Source organism: Cricetulus griseus, chromosome 9 (genome assembly GCF_003668045.3).
Source record: "Cricetulus griseus strain 17A/GY chromosome 9, alternate assembly CriGri-PICRH-1.0, whole genome shotgun sequence".
In the NCBI taxonomy this organism is placed as follows: Eukaryota; Metazoa; Chordata; class Mammalia; order Rodentia; family Cricetidae; genus Cricetulus; species Cricetulus griseus.
Genome location: NC_048602.1, coordinates 13,919,426 through 13,938,038, shown reverse-complemented (window position 1 = coordinate 13,938,038; position 18,613 = coordinate 13,919,426). Strand labels below are relative to the sequence as shown.

The following is an 18,613-nucleotide window of genomic DNA, read 5'->3' as shown; positions in this document are numbered from 1 at the left end:
GACAGTCAAATATTTATTAGTTATTGTGAAAACATATGAGCCAATTTTGTACATATCTTCTAGGCTAGTCAATATCTGTGGCCACATGGTTCAAAAATTAGAAAATCTCCTTGTGTAGCATATATGGTACTTTCAAGCACTTGAAATTTTCCAGTTGAATACAAATTTGATACCCATCCCTTCATTTTTTCAATATTCTGACATCATCATTGAATTCTTGAGCTTAAATAATTACAAGGGCAATACTCCCTATGTATGGGTTGTAACAACAGAAAATAATACAAGCCATTACTTATACCAGAGATTTTGTTTGTTGCCACATGATTTATCATTGGATGTTGTCTACACAGTAGAGGAAGATGTTCCTTCAACTGTTCTTCGTCTTTCTAGACTGTTTTCTCTCTACCAAGCATGTCCCTACAGTCACTTATGGAAGAAAGATTCTGAGTCTTAATATCTACTTATAATTTTTGTTCAAGAGCTTAGTCTTCTTATTTGCTAGGGTTCTTGTAAATTAACCCATCTTTATTAATCGGTAGCTTTGGTTTACATAGGTAATGCCCTGGAGTCCTGCATCCTGGTAGCTACATGGCATCTCTTAACCCTGTCTTCCTTCTCCCTACCTGTTTGCTCAGAATCTCTTCCTAGCTAAATTCTGCCTATATATTGTCCAAAAGTCTTTATTCATAAATATTATATATATATATATATATATACTACTATTATATATCCTATTATATAGTGGTATCATTTCACAACATGCTAAATGACATCATCCATGATCCTTTTTTTGTCTAATTAAAAAGAAAGGTTTAACTTTACAATAATAAAATTTTGTTATCGAGTTAGATTTATATTTATAATATTTAGCACATTAACATTGGACAAAATCTAAAGGAAACAGTTTATCATCTATCCTGTCTTTGTGTGTCTAAAATTTTATGTATAATTTGTCTTTCATTATATCTAAGGGAAATTCGTAACTTTACGTCTTCAACTCAACTCCATCAAAGAACTCAGAGGGTTATAAGTAAACAGAGAGTGGGTTGTAAGTATTTTTAAAACTCTAGAATTGGCAGAGACATCTTGATGCCTGGACAGTCACCCAAAGTTCCTCTGTAATGTTGGGGCTGTCATCTTTAGCCTACATGCATAGAGTATTTGTCAACATTTCAATGAAGAAGGAAATTTGAAGATCATTTTTGTCTTATATTGGCAAAGGGCATCATTTGCTTTCTTTTTGTACTTTTAGAATGTTTTACAGTGTTCTCAGTGAAGCAGGGAACCTGAAGGGCAATCCCATCCCTTGCCTGCAAGTTTAGCAGATACATTTCTGTGGGTACTGCATGTCCAGTTTATTTGTCAAGCAGTCACACTGTCCAGGAAAGAGATGTTTCTAGTCTAAAAGGCTATCTATGACACATTGAAAGTAAACACCAAACTGAGGTTATGTGGTGCTGTCCATTCTCTCTGACATAGATGGTGTGGCCAGGAACAGATGTGTCTCATTGTCATGGAAAGAACTAAGTTAATAAACCATTTTAAATGTCACATTCTGTAGCTCTTTGAAAGGTTTACAAGAATACTTGTCTACCTGAAATATATCTCTGTAATCTAGAAAAAGAAACATAAATATATGTTTTGATTATTAAAGATAACTACTTATAATCTGTATTTCTCAATGATATATTACATTCTTAAATGAGTGTTTAAAAATAATAACTGAAACAAGAGTATAAATATACATATAACAAATTGACCTTAAATTTGTATCAATAAACCAAAATCCAACCCAATGCAAAATATTCATTTCTATATAATACTTATCACTCTTTTTCTATAGAAAGTGTTGACTGTCCTCATCAACCATTCTCAATAAACACTGTTTAAAGGAAAACGAGCATTTATAAATAATACTTTGAATTTTGGGCCTAGTTGTCTCCAAACTGCTACCTGATATTCGGGGGACTCTCAATCCCATGAGGATCTTGAGAGAACCCAGAACAATGCCCAAATCTGGTCTGTAGTGGTCTAAGAGATTGCATCACATCAGCTACTTTAGATGTTGGATCACCCAGGCCATTCTTTCAAGTGGTCTTACTTGATCAAACCATAGACTGGAATGAATCCATAGATTCCCATTGTCTGTATAATCAAAAGCAGAAACTTTTTCAAATTTTCATATCCTTACATTCTCATTTTGATGTCAAGATACCTTTAAAATGAATATGTTGTTTTAGCTTAGTAGTCCCCAGTATCAAATGTCTGTGTAGCCAAAAAATTAAAGAAAACACAATAATATATATAACCCAGACTCTCCATGAATATTTCATCTTTATTTGGCTTATATTTCTCTATTTCTTTTTAAGCACCATATTGTATTATCTTAAATTACTCTTTAATCTATGACTTTTACTCTTTTTCTATCAAGTTTATGTACATCATTTAAAGACTATTTACAGGTCTTTTTGTATGAATCTGTCCTTATTGTGTATCCACAATTGATTTTATGAAAAAGAGTGTATTTAAAAAGGTAATCCATGGTTGTGGTAACCCTCGATTTTTGTCATGACTCAGCATGTCTCAGCCTTAATCCATGAGGTTCTGCCTGAATGGGGGTGTGGACCTGGAAGCTCCTAGCAACCCAGGGGTGATAAAGACCAATCACAGGCATCTTCTTACCTTCAGAGTGCTCTCAGTTCCATGTTTCACAACTAGACTCATTTCTTTATTATCCATCTTTTCTGGTGTTTCTTAACTGTCCTGTCATGACCACCAGGGAAACATTTGTCTCTTCTCTCTGCTCTGGTTGCTTGCCCCTAACTCCTAACCTTCTGTCCTCACAAGTTACTAATACACTTCTGATCTCCCTGCCCAGGTTCAGGCCTATTCAGATGTTTAGGTGCATAGAGATGGAAATTAGGAGCCATATTACCCTGAGGCCATGGTCAACAATAGTAGCTCTACTGGCATTAACAATACAATAGTGGGCCTGAGCTTTCCAGTGCCACTGTTTGCTGAAGCTGGAGGCTGGGACCCAAAATATTTCATAAAAGAATTATTTGGTCCCCCATACTGCATAATGGTTCCTTCCCTTTCTCTCTTTCAATATGTCAAAGGTCCATTTACCACCAGCTCTGGGAAGCAGTATATGGCATGCTACCCATAAAACTTTTGTGTCTGCCATGTTGCACACTGCTTGGCTTGGAAATGTCTCTGTGTGCTGTGGAGGAAATCTGCCATGCTCTGCTCAAGCCTGAATGCCACAGCAGGAAGAAACCATTTCTTAAAGGAGCCTTGTGTCTTATCACCAGCAGCAACAGAGTCTATCTGAAAATTTGTGGTTATCAAGTAGCTGTTTTTTAGACTTTATGTAGAAATTTTTATCAATGTTGGTAACTTTTATTTTTGGTTGTGAGCCAGGCCTTTAATGGATGAACTATTTCTCCAGTCCATTGGTACCAATTGTGGAGGAGACACTTCTCTGTCTGGGAAATGGTCCTACTAGATTACTTTCTCTCTATATTCTGGGTCCACAATTTGGTTTGGAAATAACCACTCTGAGGATTAATCTTTACTTATAATTGTTTGGCTAAGGTCTTAGGCTTCTTATTATCTAATTCTCTCTAAGAAATTAATCATTTTCTATTTTTCTTACTTTTTACATAAATTAAATATTTTCATCTTATGTAGCAATCATATTTCCCTCACCATTAGCTCATCTTACTCTCCCTAAATGCACCCCTTCACAGCACCTCCATTTACTCCTTAGAGAGGGTGAGGACTCTCATGGGGAATCATCAACTCTGTCCCATTCCTGGGGGCAGAACACAGCCCAAACATGTCTTGGTTGAGAAAGGTATTCATCCATAAGAAAATGACACCAAAACACCAGTACAAAAACTAGGGCTAAATATCGATTCAACTGCCAGTGGCCCATAGACTGCCCAGTGTCCAAAACTGGCACCCAATTTTAGAGGCCAAGTTGGGTTTTGCTCCGATGTCCTAGATGTCAATCTGCAGTATGTGAACTCCCACATGTTAAGCGCAGCTGTTTCTGTGGGTTTACCCAACCTTGTCTTGACCTCTTTGCTCATCTTTCCTGCTTTTCCACAAATGGACTCCAGGAGTTCAGCTCAGTGCTTAGCATTTTATATCTGGTTTAGTAATATTTCTCTTTCAAATATATGTATTTGTGTTTGGGGCATAGATATACAGAACTGAGATTTCATCTTGGTGAATTTTTCCCTTGATGAATATGGAATGACGTTCTTCATCTCTTTTGATTAATTTTACTTTAAACACTAATTTTTTACACAAAAGGGTCGCTACACCACCTTCTTTCTTAGGTCCAATTGATTAGAAAAATTTTCTCAAACTTTTACTCTGAGGTAATTTTATCTTTAAAGTTGAATTGTATTTCTTATATTCAGGAGAATGATAGATTCTGTCTTCTTGTAAATTCTGTTCACCTGTGTCTTTTTATAGGCAAACTGTGACCCTTGATATTAATGATATTTTACAACATTTCACTGTTGATTCTTTTTAACTTTTGGATTTGTTTTTATTTGTGGTATTTTGTGTGTGGTTTGTGTGTGGGGGGGAGGGTGGGTGGGTGACTGGGTGTGTGTTTCCCTTTTTTGGAATTTTGATAATGTGGTATTATCTATTTGATTGTTTTTGTAAGTGTAGCTAACTTGCTTAGATTGGAGTTTCCCTTCCAGTGCTTACTGTAATGCAGGATTTGGGCATTGTTTTTAAATGTTTTTTTTTCATAGAATTTATGATATTGTCCTTCTAAAGCAATTGAGAGCTTTGAAGGGGTAGTCTCTGTAGAACATGTATCTAAGTCCTCTGGCTTTCAGATTTTCCATCGAAAAGTCAGTGATATGATTGTGATATGTCTGTGTTTGTATGTTTCTTGGCCTTTTTCCTTTGCAGCCTTTAACATTCTATATTTATTTTGTATGTTTTGTTTTGATTAATATTTGGGAGGGGACTGATTTTGGGTCCAGTATATTTGGTGTTCTGTAAGCTTCTTTTCTTTTCATAGGCATTTTATTCATTGGGTTGGAAAATTTTTCTTCTATGACTTTGGTGAATATGTTTTCTTTGACCTTGAGATGGACATCATCACTTTCTACTATAACTATTATTTTCTGGTTTGGTTTTTTTTTGGTTTTTTTTTTTTTTTTTTTTTTTGCAATGTCCCTGATTTTCCTGGATACATTGTACGAAAAATTTGTTGGATGTTTTGGCTCATGGCAATGCTGTCCCCAGTTGTTTGGCTTTTAAGGAGGTAGGATGTACATGTGATATATCCCAGGAAACTAGGATCTAGAGGCAAAGGGAAACCATCCAGTGCTCAGTTTGAGAGTGTCACTCACCTCTCTAGGTAGAGATAGGGAAAATAGTTCAATGACAAAAGATGTAGTGGTGGATGATTTGATGTGTGGGTAGGCTGCGTCCAGGTGTCTGAGGCTTCAGTGGGCAGGTGTGGGGAGTACTATGTGACCCAGGAAATTAGGGTCTATAATATAAGGGGCTCGAGTGGGAGCAAAGTCATTCACCTCTCCTGGTGTGAGTATGGCCAAGGCTCCAATGGTAGCAGATGTTGTGCTAGCGGTTTTCCTATGTCACCCATTTATATTCATCTGTGGCTTTGGCTTCACTAGGTGATATTAAGGGCTACATGTTGTTTCTTCACAATGTCTTTCTTCTCCCTGCCTTTTTGTTCGACATTACCGCCTAGCTAAATTCTGCCCTCCCATTGTCCAATAAATTCTTTCTTCATCAACTGAGAAGAGGAAATACACAAGATCTCCTGGTGTACTTGGGAGTGGGGGGAGTGAAGTGGATAGTCATAGAGTGAGCAGCAGAGAACGGTAAGAGGGAGGAGAAGATGAGTGATCAGAAATATGAAGATGGGGGAAAGACAGAAAGTGAGAACAAGTAAGTGACACTTTGTTAATGGGAGGCATTAACAGATTGACAAGAAACCTAGCACTAAGGAAATTCCAGGAATCCACAAGAGAGACCCCAGTGAAGAAGCAAAGCAATAATTGAAAGTGCATATTACTGACCTTCCCCTAAAATCACATTGAATACTCCCAAATTTAACATCATGGAGCCTTCATCCACTAACTGATGTAACCAGATGCAGAGATCAACATCTAAGCATTGTGTTGAGAGGGAGGAGTGATAATACGAGCAATGGAGTCAAGATCATGTTGGGGAATCACACAGAACCAGCTGAACCAAGCATGTGGGACCTCAGTGAGTCTACTCTTGACAGGTGGGGAACCTGCATAACACTGAAATAAGCCCCATGAATGTGGGTGACAGTTAGGGTCTTGGGCAGCTTATTTTGTGGCTGGCATTGGAACCATTAATTATCAGTAGTGTATGAACTGGCCTTTTAGAGAAACCACCTAGATAGAGAGGGAAAGGCATTGGACCTGCCCCAATTTATTTGGAAGGCTTTGATGATTCCCCTGGGAGTATCAACTTCTCTGAGGATAGGATGCGGGTGGGTTTGAGAGAAGGTGGGGGAGTGGTAGTATTCCAGGAAGAGGAAATTGGGATTGGTAGATAAAGTAAAATTGTTATAACTATAAAACATAGACAAGAAACAATAAAGGAAAACATATAGACACAGCATTCAAAGGGACATGGCCTAGTTCTATACCATCTATTCCTAATGACAGTTAAATTATTTTTACACATACAAATATATTAACAAGCATCCACAAACGTAAATTGCCTTATATTTTCAAAAGATTTGTCATGTGGTTAAGAGGGGTAACAGACTGTATAAAGATGTTTCACTTCAAATCCTATAATGACAATTATATCCCCAATACAGACAATCAAGAAGAAAAGTTTTCAATGTCTGAAGTATGTGACAAGACTTTTACTCAGAGTTCAACACTTCAAGTGCATCAGAAGATCCATAATGGAGAAAATCCTTACAAATGTAAAATATGTGGTAAGTCCTTTAAGAAAGCCTCAAATCTTAAAGTTCATCAAAGAATACACACTGGAGAGAAGCCTTACAAATGTTCACATTGTGGAAAGTCCTTTAAAAGAAGCACATATCTTCAAGTTCATCAAAGAATACACACTGGAGAGAAACCTTACAAATGTTCAGATTGTGGAAAGTCATTCACTTTTGGCTCAAGTCTTCAAGTTCATCAAAGAATACACACTGGAGAGAAACCTTACAAATGTTCACATTGTGAGAAGTCCTTTACCAATGGCTCAGATCTTAAAGTTCATCAAATAATACACACTGGAGAGAAACATTACAAATGTTCAGACTGTGGAAAGTCCTTTAAACGAAGCACACATCTTCAAGTTCATCAAAGAATACATTCTGGAGAGAAACCTTACAAATGTTTAGATTGTGGGAAATCATTCACTATTGGCTCAAGTCTTCAAGTTCATCAAAGATTACACACTGGAGAGAAACCTTACAAATGTTTAGATTGTGGGAAATCATTTACTGATGGCTCAAATCTTAAAGTTCATCAAAGAATACACACTGGAGAGAAACTTTACAAATGTTCACATTGTGGAAAGTCATTCACTGTTGGCTCAAGACTTCAAGTTCATCAAAGAATACACACTGGAGAGAAACCTTACAAATGTTCACATTGTGAGAAATCCTTTACCAATGGCTCAGATCTTCGAGTTCATCAAAGAATACACACTGGAGAGAAACCTTACAAATGTTCAGACTGTGGAAAGTCCTTTAAAATTAGCACACATCTTAAAGCTCATCAAAGAATACACACAGGGGAGAAACCTTACAAATGTTCAGACTGTGGAAAGTCCTTTAAAAGGAGGACACATCTTCAAGAACATCAAAGAATACACACTGGAGAGAGACCTTACAAATGTTCAGAGTGTGGAACATCCTTTAAAAAGAGCACACATCTTCAAGTTCATCAAAATGTACATACTAGAAAGAAATCTTACAATTGTAATGTATGTGGCAAGTCATTTATGAAAGACTCAAATCTTCAAGGTCATCAAAGAATACACAATGGAGAGAAAACTTAATAATATTCATGTTATGGAAAGTCCTTTAAACAGAACTCAAAACTTCAATTTCCTCAAACAATACACTCTTGAGAGATACCATATAAGTGTAATGTATGAGACAATTCATTTAAATGGAGCCCAACACTTCAAATTCATCAAAATTTCAAACTGGAGAGAAGCCTTGAAATTGAAAACATATGGCAAATCATTACTAAGAGCTCACTATATTTCATCAATGAATACTCTATGAAAAAAGGTTAAAATATACAAAGTATGGCAAGAGTGTGTCTATGATTCTCTTGTTTAAAAACACAGCACAACCAGAGAAGTCATAACCTTTAATAATTAGCAAGTCTGTTACATAGTATGTCCTTTTTCCATGACTCATCTCTGCAAAAACTCACTACATCCATACACTATAGCAAGCTTATAAATGTGAAGCACTTGGGAAAACCTCTTCTGGGTGATTAAGTCTTAATGATCATCACAGAATCCATAAAATAAGTACACTCACAATATTAAAAATATGGCAAGATTTAAGGAATCCTCAGATAGTAAAACCCGACAAAGCATCGACAATTTAAAGAAACATACCAAATGTACAGTGTTTTAAATTTGTTAAAAGAATCTCAAAATTGAGAGCACATTTGAAAATTTATAAAAGAGACCAACTCAATACGCAATTGCTTTCTCAAAAATCATACAAAAATAATGTTCTTTACAACGTAACTAGTTGAAGAAACCTGTTATCATGTGTTGATACTTTATTGAGTTTGATGAGTGGCATTATGAAGCCTTAGGATCTTTGTCATTTTAAAAAGCATTATTCCAAGAAATAAAATGACTATACACAGAAATGTTGTTGGAAAACTATTTACATATGCAGGAATATATCTCTCTGTACTACAATGAAAGCATTTATTAAAATAATATAGGATAACTTTCATAATAGTTGAAGTCACAAGTAATTTAAAATATGAATTGTTATGCCAGTGTAAATTTACTGATAACCATCCAATTGGACATCACTGAAGAATTTTCTGTGTATTTTATGGAACAGAATATTGCACTCTTATTGATAATAGTATTCATATAACTATCCTTGTATTTCTCTTGTTTGCTGTTTTATAGAATGTAATATAGATTTTTTAAACTTAATGCTTATTCCCATTTTCCCAATTATCAATAAATACTATATAACTTGTGTTTAATTACTGCTGACTTGGATTGGTGAACATCCATTTTATACTACTGTAGGGTAATAAGAGTCAGGAATTGCAGTACAAAAAAATGCCAGAAATCATGACCTGAAAATGCAAAACAAATGACTTTAAGAAAACTTTAATGGTTTGCATCATTAGAAGTAGTTGTGGGAGGAAAAAGAAGGCTTGAATATGGGAAGACATGAATGGATGTGTGAGTAAATTTCAGTTGTTTACATAGGCAGAGTTAGGTCCCCGACCAGACACTGAGACACAGCAAAAATGAAAACTAATTGAAAATTATTTTCCCTCATTGAATGAAGCTTTGAACATTATAATTCCTTTTGTGTTTATGTGAGGCTTATGTAAAAATTCTCCAGATATTTTGCTTTCTTGAAATACTTTTTCCTTAACACTTGAAGATTATAGAGTCTGAAATTTCTGAGATAATCCAAGAATGCCTACCTGCATAGCTTTGGAAAATAACCCTGCCACTCAAATATAATCAATATGTAATAACTCTTTGAATCTATTTGTATGTAGGTATTGTAGGCACCAAGATTACAGGGTGTGGTTTTTTTCATCCACACAGCTTGGAACACCTGATCCCAGCTTTTCTTTCAGTCTCATTTATCTGTATATATTTTCTTCATTCTTACACTACTCCACTTATATCTGTCACTGGAGACTTAATAGAGAGAAAAGCAATAGCATACTTGTCTTTATTAAAAAAGAAATAAGATATTTGAGTGTGTGAATTTAATTTTATTCAAAATTTCTCATCAATGAAGAAAACCTCTTGATTATTAAGTACTAAGCAGTCTGAGAGCAAGACTTCCAAATAAAATCTTCTAGACAGAAAAAAGAAGAACAGCAATTGACAACTCTAACTATTCTCAGAATATGTGCCAGTAAATAACAAAGTAGTCAGCAGACAAGACAACAAGCCAGAAGTAATTTTCACAACTGGAAAAAGGACTCAACTAACCAAGAAATTCTTGTTTCCTCAATGTGTTGTCTCATATTTTGTGCACACACACACACACACACACACACACATATATGTGTGTGTGTGTGTGTGTATACACATATACACACAATTAGAGAACTATTAATACTTGCACAATTTGGAGATATTCAATTATTGAGAATTTTTTATGAATCACTTTTGCCTTCACTCAGAAGTGCTTTTTCTCTATTTAAGGAGATATCCTTCCTTTTCTACATATTCCTTACAAATTGGAGATTTTGACACATACAGAAGCCAAAGGTTATTTTATGAGACTTGAAACATCTGACTCAGAAGTTACTCAGAAACTAGATAATCAAAGCAAATTAAAAAAAAAATGTTCAACAAGATTCAGTTGGCTGCAATTCAGATTGCAAGCCTATTCCTACTGTACAATCAGGAAATTATATGGCATATAGAACAACAAAGTAAAATTAGCTGAAGGCCAGTGATCTACAGGAGTTCCTGCTCCAAGACCACCTCCAGGGTATAGAAAAAGATACACAAATTCTTATAGGGATATAATTTTCTAACTCAGGTGAAAATAAGGAAATGCATCTTTTTTGATTGAAAGTTGCTGTTTTAGTTCATCTAACAAATCTCATTCTGAATAATCTCTCTGTCTCCACAGAGCTACATTTTAAAATATAACTACATATCTTCCTTACATAATGCATCTCTCTCCTGCAAAGCCATGAATCTCTAGAATGTCAAACCTCTTTTCTGTGTAGCTTAACCTTTCTTGTCTGCACACAGCTACAAGTCACCATGGAGTTACAGCTTTCTCCACACAGCCATATCGCTTTCCTCACATAAATCTCTCTTACATACATGTCTCTCTTCTATACAGCGACATCTGTCAGATATCTGTAATCACCTAGGTAAATCACTTCATACTTTGCTTACACGTCTATTTACATCTTTCACACTTCTATCTTCAGTCAAACTTTAGTTACACAATCAGCTACATCTCCCCTTACAGCCTGCTCATCCCTTTCTCAGGCCTCGATGTATGAGTCTCTTGATTTCTTTGCATAAATCTCCTGTCCTATATTGTCTACAACTCAACACATAGCTTTCTCTCTCTGTTCCTCTCTCTTCTAACTTAGATACACATCTCCTTTCAGAGGAAGAACTCTGAACAAATGGGAATAATATTTTTGTTGTCAGAAATCATTTCTTTGGTATACAATAAGGAAGAATCATGATAGACCAGTTATATCCAGGTTTGGAATGTCAGAATGTCCAGCCAGTGAGCAACCTTGCATGTAGCTCTAAGTAACAAGTGTTTCCCAATTGGCCGTAACATTGACATTCAGTTTATTTTTATGTGTTTTCTCCCTCTCATCAGCCCCAGGTAATTATATTTACTACCTTAGAATAGGCCTAGTCCACTTGTCCTATTCACTCCCCCTTAAGCCATGTGCTGTGGGAGAGCAAGATATGAGATAAAATAATAGACGGAGAAATTATATGTTTAAAGAGAAACCAGGCACTAGGGAAATATCTGGAGAGCTACAATGATCACATCAACTAACAACGTAAGCAACCGAGGAGAGGCTACCTTAAATGCCATCTTCTGATAATGAGATGGATGACTAATTCATAGGCCATCCTATAGCCTTCATCCAGCAACTGGTGGAAGTAGAAGCAGACACCCACAGCCAAACCTTGAACTGAACTGAAATCCAGTTGCAGAGAAGGAGGACAGATGAGCTTAGGGGTCCATCCCATGCTGATGAAACCCATAGGAACTGCTGACCTGAACAAAGGACAGCTCTTGTTACCCAGACTTATAGCTGGGAAGCCAGCATTGGACTGAACCAGACCCCCTGTATGTGGGTGTCAGTAAGGAGACATTGCTAATCTATGGGGACCTTGTAGTGGATCAGTACTCATCCCTACTATAGGAATGGAGTTTGGAGCCCATCCCACAAGGAGGGATAATCTCTGAGCCTAGACTCAAGGGGCTTGCAATATCCCTATTCTAAATGATATCATACACTTTGAATATCCCCTTATAGAAGGCCTCATGCTTCCTGGGGAGCAGAAAGGGTATGGGATAATTAAGTTATTAGTTGTGGGGCAGGGGAACATGGGAGGGAGAAGGGCCTGTGATTAATACGCAAAATAATCTTCTTTCTAATTAATATACCAAAGAAATTGATCCTCAAACTTCACTTGAATGTTGTGTTACCTATCTTCCTGCATGTTATTTGCTTGTTCTAATTGAAAAGCAATTTTCTAAAATATTCTTAGCAATCCCCTTCTTCTATCACCCCCACTGTTTTGCTTAATCTTTTTACTTTTAAATGTAATTTGAAGGTATCTGGGAACCCTTTCCTAATATTTTGAGCAGTTTATGAGGAATTGGTATTGATTCTTTAAAAATTTGATAACTTGCCCAGAAAAGCCCCTAAGTTTCCACTTCTTCTTATTATCAATTCAAACATTTTACTGAGTAGAAGTTACCTTCTCTGGTTTCTATTGTTGTGAAGAAATACCTTAATCAAAATCTACCTGAGGAAGAAGGGGCTTATTCCATGGTTTGGATGATGGAGTTGATACAAAGGCCATAGAGAAGCTGCTCACTGGCGTATTCCTCAGGATTTGTTCAGCTTCAATCTTATAAACCCCAGGGACAGCAGACAAAGTGTTGTACCATCTACTGTTATTCTTTTGTTTAAAAAGAAGAAAAGAGAAATACTGATAAGACTATAAGTTTATTATAAGGCCCGGCAGAATGGGGAGACTAAGAAGAGGAACAGGGTAAATGGCTGACCGCCATTGCCAGTCGCCATAGAGAGACAGAGTGGGGGAAACAGACAGAGGGGAACAGAGGAACAGAGAAACAGAGCAACAGAGAGAGTAAATGGGAAGGGGCCTACCTTTTAAAGGGGTCCTCTGCACCTGCATGCAGACTTAGTTCCCATGGAACCTTGGGCTGACCAGGGTATTGCCTGTTCAACCAGGTAACAGAGGCAGACCAGCATAATTCCTGAACCTTTCATTCCCACCTCTACTTATTATTAAAAAAAGGGTGGGGTGTTTAGACATGGCAGGTTAAGAAATAAGGGCGTCAAATTCTTAAGACTGTTTCCTGCTGACGTGGGGGGCGTTGACCATCTTTGGGGTGCCCGAGAAGGTTGGGGTGATGCCATGCCATGGGGTAGCTGGTTGTTTCATTGCAGTCCAGGCTGTATGGAACTCCCTGGCGCCTCTTAGACCTGGCAAGATGTTGACAGAGAAGACAAGGTTGAGTTTAGAAAAAAAATTTTCTTAGGTCCTGTCACCTGAGGGGAAGATTGTAAGATGAGGGAGGGGTTCCCGAAGAGTCCTAACATGAGGGAAGGGAATCCTAGGACCAGGGAAAGATTGAATATTACCTGGAGTGAACCTGACCTGTTTGGATCTGATTCGCCTCCCTGGAACTTACAAGAATCCTTAGAGTTTGTGGAAACATAAGTATTAGACACATTAGCAGCATATTTATGTTAGAAGCAACTTGGCTAAAAGCATTACCATTTTAAAACATACAGATTTCTTTGTTTAGGACAATGAAAAGCATTTTAATCTTGACCTTGTAGTTATGATCATACAGTGGTATTGGTGAACTTTATTATGAACAGTAGCATGGGAAATAGAGAAGTCAGGAACATATTTTATCCTTTTTTAATGTCTCAACTCATTTTATCATCATTTAAGCCTTTTTATCCTCAGGCCTTCATAACTACATTCTCAGACTTTTAAACATCTTAGACTTTCCTATCTTTTCATAGATAAACCCTAAAATACCTATTACTGGAATCTGTTTTGCTTTAAGCTGGCAAGACTACCAGTCGTCAAAAGCATCAGAGTTCTTGAGAAGGATAAGATTTTACCTGAATCAATGATTAAAGAATAACAGAGACTTGCCAGCAGGCTGTATGGACAGCCATCCCCAAGGTCCTCCATCCAAAGTAGTGGGCTGCAGGACACCTGCCTTCTTGCTGATAGCATCGACCTGTGGATTACAGACTTTGGGAAGACTCGCCTACCGTTAGCCCAAGCAACGCCGGGAAAGTCAATTCCATTGTCCTCTTGTCCAAGGTCTGGAATACTTTGTATTAGTTGAGGCGAAGGGCAGGGTTGCTCAGTGACCAGCGTTGTCAATGACTCGAGATGAAGCTTCTTCAGTGCCCATCAGTCTTCTCGGAGAAATGGTGTGAGGCCAGCAGCTGGCCTATTTTTCTGTTATAAAAAGCTTTTTAACAAAACATTTTAAATGCCATATTCTCTAGATCTCTGAGCATTTGAGGGCTGTCGTCTGTTTAGTATCTCAGCAGTTAAAAAGTTTGCCTTTAGTTAGAGGAAAATCCCTTTTTGTAATAAAAGCTGTACCTTTGTAAATTGCCTATTGGATAGACTGAATGGTATAAATATTTTGTTAATTTGAAATAGATCTTTATGATTTTATAAGTTAAATTTAAGTTGTATAGACTTAGCTTATATTATAAGTATAGTTAAATTAGACCTTTATGACTTTAAATGTTTACCATCATTTAAAGATATATAGCATTTTAGAAATATGAGACTTAACAGGTTAATTTAAGTTGTATATAGAGCTAGATAAGTATAAAATTACATTACAGGTACAGAGACAAGCAGGACTGGAAAACAGTAAAGGGGGAAACAGAATGTAATCTCTGATCCATACATTGTAGCAAATGGACAGGAGATTTAAAAGGAGAGAGTAGAATTAAACAGAGGGCCCTGGAAAGGCATGGTATTTAGTAAACAAGCCATGAACAACAGAGCCAGTGAAAGAAGAAATCATAGACAAAAAATAAAATAAAAAGCAAAAAGACCTGGAAGAAATAGACAAGTTTGCTGGCATAGGCCACTGTCATAGGCCTATAGGTAGGCCACATGACCAAAACGGCAGGGACAGTAAACCACTTTTGTCTGTTTATCTGCTTGTTGGATGAAACCAGAAAGGTTCCTTGATGCATTTCCCATGGGTGAGGCAAGTGGAAAACTGGCAAAAAGCTCCTCTCCAGATGCACGTCTGCCCGTGGGAGTTGCCAGGTGCCTGGCCCCGAAAGGGACACAGCTGTCCCGAAACCGAAAAAGGATGCAGCAGTCCGAAGTGAAAAAAGCACTGCTCCTGGAGCGGGATCCCATGCCTGACCTTCAGGAAATGCACCCAACAAGTGAAAGAAGAAATAAAAAGTAAGATGTCATGTGGCAGTGCTTGCCTATGCAAGTCACTGAACTGAGTGGGGAGGCCTAAGCTAGGTCACCTGGTTATGACCAAGATGGCAGCCCCCAGGTTAGCCCACATGGTTGAGATGGTGACCCCTGTAAGCACCTTCTCAATTGCCAGAAAAGTTTCAAAACTCATTCATGTGGAAAAATGAAAAACAGCAAACAAACAAAAAAACTCTCAGAGCATCTCAAGCAGACATTGCCAACCAAGAGGAAACACAGTCAGAGAAAGAACAAACAGAACAATGAGGGACATTCCCAGGTGAAAGAAAGTTCCCACTGGGAGGCAGAACTTCGCTCACTTACCTACTCGCTGCCAGTAGCCGACAGATCCCGTAAAAGTGTATTTCCCGTGGGCAAGGCTGAAAAATGCACAGATTGTCCTGTCTGAGAGTACCCGGCCCGAAACCGAAAAATGGACCCAGAGTGAACAGTGTTGGGTCTGTCCCATGGGAATGGTTTGGGGTATCTTACCGGATTGTAGCGAATAGGCAGATCAGTGAGTTCCAGAAATACTTAGTTGGAAAAGCTGCAAGTTGAATTCCAGCATCTCAGGCTGATGCAGGCAGGAGGGAGTACCAGGAAAAGCGGAGATGGAAGTGGGTTGTAAGGGTACCCTTGCCTAACACGTGCCCGCCAGCGGGTCGCGGGAGAAGGTATAAGGGCAGAGCCTTTCCACGTCCGGGCGCCAAAATGTTATTGTTTTTTTTAAAAAGAAGAAAAAAGAAATTGCTGAGACAGACATATTGACTATAAGTTTATTATAAGGCCCAGCAGAATGGGGAGACTAAGAAGAGGAACAGGGTAAATGGCTGACCGCCTTGGCTGGTCGCCATAGAGAGACAGAGCAGGGAAAACAGAGTGAGGGGAACAGAGGAAGAGAGAAACAGAGGAAAAGAGAGAGTAAATGGGCAGAGGCCTATCTTTTAAAGGGGTCCTCTGCACCTGCGTGGAGGCTTAGTTCCCATGGAAACTTGGGCTGACCAGGGTATTGCCTGTTCAACCAGGTAACAGAGGCAGGCCAGCATAATGCCTGAACCTTTCACCTACCATAGGCTGGGCCCTCAATTATGAATGTTTAATCAAGAAAATACCTTATAGAGATGTAGAACTGACAGAGCTTTTTTTCTCAGTTGAGGTTTCTCTTCCCAGATAATTATAACTTGTGTCAAGTTGAAAGACAACTAAACAGGAAAAGTGTATTCAGAATTTCTGTGTTTTGTGTGTGTGTGTGTGTGTGTTTGGGAGTTTGCAATTGGTACACGTTTGCAATATGTGTACACATGCACATGAAAGTGTGCATGTGCTCCTGTGTGTGTGAGAGAAAGAGAAAGACACACACACACACACACACACACACACACACACACACACACACACACAGTGAAAGAGAGAAAGAGGGAGACAGAGACAGAGACAGAGACAGAGACAGAGACAGAGACAGAGAATGTTGGTTTGATTACTTCTCAGTCATGTTATACCTAATTTTTTGAAGTGAGGTGTCCTGGATACCTTCTGCTGTAAGGAGGAAAGTTAGTCAGGACATACATACAGCTGTTGAGGTAATCTGAATGCTTACAGTTCTGGAGGGAAACATATCTTGACTTGGTGAGATGTCATTAACAGTTTTGAACAGAAAGTATCCTGTATACCTGCAGGTATGAGGAGAAAGGTATCCTGACTTGTCAAGAAGTCAGGATATACCAAAGCTGTTTTGGGGGTTGCTGGATGATCTGCCATAAGGAGGTAGAAATCCTGCTCCTCCCTGAGTGGGAGAGAGGAATTACTGCTCAGCTCTGTTCTACTTCCAAGGGAGTTTACCATCAGAGGTATCACTTTCTTCTCAGCTAGAGCCCAAGTGTTATTTCTTCTGCTTCACTCTGCTAAGCAAGAACCCCTTCAGAAATGAAGTAAACTGCTAAAGCAACATGTCGTTAATTTTGCTCTACTCCCAATAGGAAGTTTCCAAGCAGATTTGTCATTTCTTTCATCTGCCCTTCTACACTAAGGGAGCTTTCCAGAAGAGATTTTGTCCCAGGCCAGGAAAATGAGGTCTTCACTCAAGCTCTTTGGAGAGACTTATTTGGGAAAGGAATTAAGGAGAGTTGATACCTTTTCTATGTTGGAGAAGAATAGCTGCCAACTGAACAGGCACAGGGGCTCCTATGGGGTTTCTTAGAGATGGAGTTTTTACAGGGCTAAGATTTTCAGGGAGTGAATTAGTCAGATTTCATTTCCTTTGACTTTGGACAATCTCAGACTGGCTGGATTTCACCTCATATATTGACTTGTTTTTCAGCTTAAGGATTTGGTTGCATTTCCTGCTCAGATATAGGTTGGTTTCATGTTCAGTTGGTCAGGGGAATTTATGTCTCTGGTTGAAGGGACAAAGTGTTTTTCCTTTACTGGCTTTTTAGCCTTTTGACCCTAGTTTCAGGTCAAGCATGGCAGTGTTTCACTGGCTACAGTTACAGAGTGGGTGTAAATTTCTTTCACTGGTTCTGGTTTCAAGGTTATGGTTGGTTTAATTCAGTGACTGTGATTTCAGGTCCAGGGTGGTTTCTTTCACAGCTTCTAATTCAGGCCTAGGGTGCATTTGTTTCATTGGCTATGTTTTCTGAATCAGTATGTGTTTGTTCATGGGCCATGCTTAAGGTGCTAGGGATTGTTTCTCTGGCTTCCAGGTGAGGGTGAGTTTCCTTTTGGCAATTTATCCTGCAAGCAACATGACACATGTGTGCAGGTCAGAGGACAACAGTGGATCTTTGCCTTCCACCTCATTTGAAATGAGACCTCTTGGATAGTCTTCTGGTCCATGTGCCAGGACAGTTGGATAACCAGTTCCCAAGATCTACCTTAGTACACCTCCTGTCTCCCTATTGTAGGAATGATGGGCTTCCAGACATTAGAAATACACTCAGACTTTTTATGTGTTGGTTTTGGGACATCAAACTTATGAACCACACATTTATTCATGAAATGTGCTTGTCCATCTCATCATGTCAGCAGATCATTTCGCCTTTTCTTCCTAGGAATTAGGAATAAAGCTGAGGTTCATCCCTACTAGGGAAGAGCTCTGCTACTGATACTCATTCATGCCAAGCACCAT

At 38.2% G+C, this 18,613-nt stretch overlaps 1 protein-coding gene across 1 annotated transcript in view; it reads left to right on the top strand.

Annotated features, from left to right (window-relative positions):
• LOC113838086 (zinc finger protein 850-like) overlaps positions 1 to 18,613 on the top strand; it is a 69,249-nt gene that overhangs the window by 18,540 nt on the left and 32,096 nt on the right. Inside the window, 1 exon segment of the mRNA XM_035449126.1 lies at positions 6,938 to 7,909. Within this exon segment, the coding sequence (XP_035305017.1) occupies positions 6,938 to 7,909 (972 nt within the window).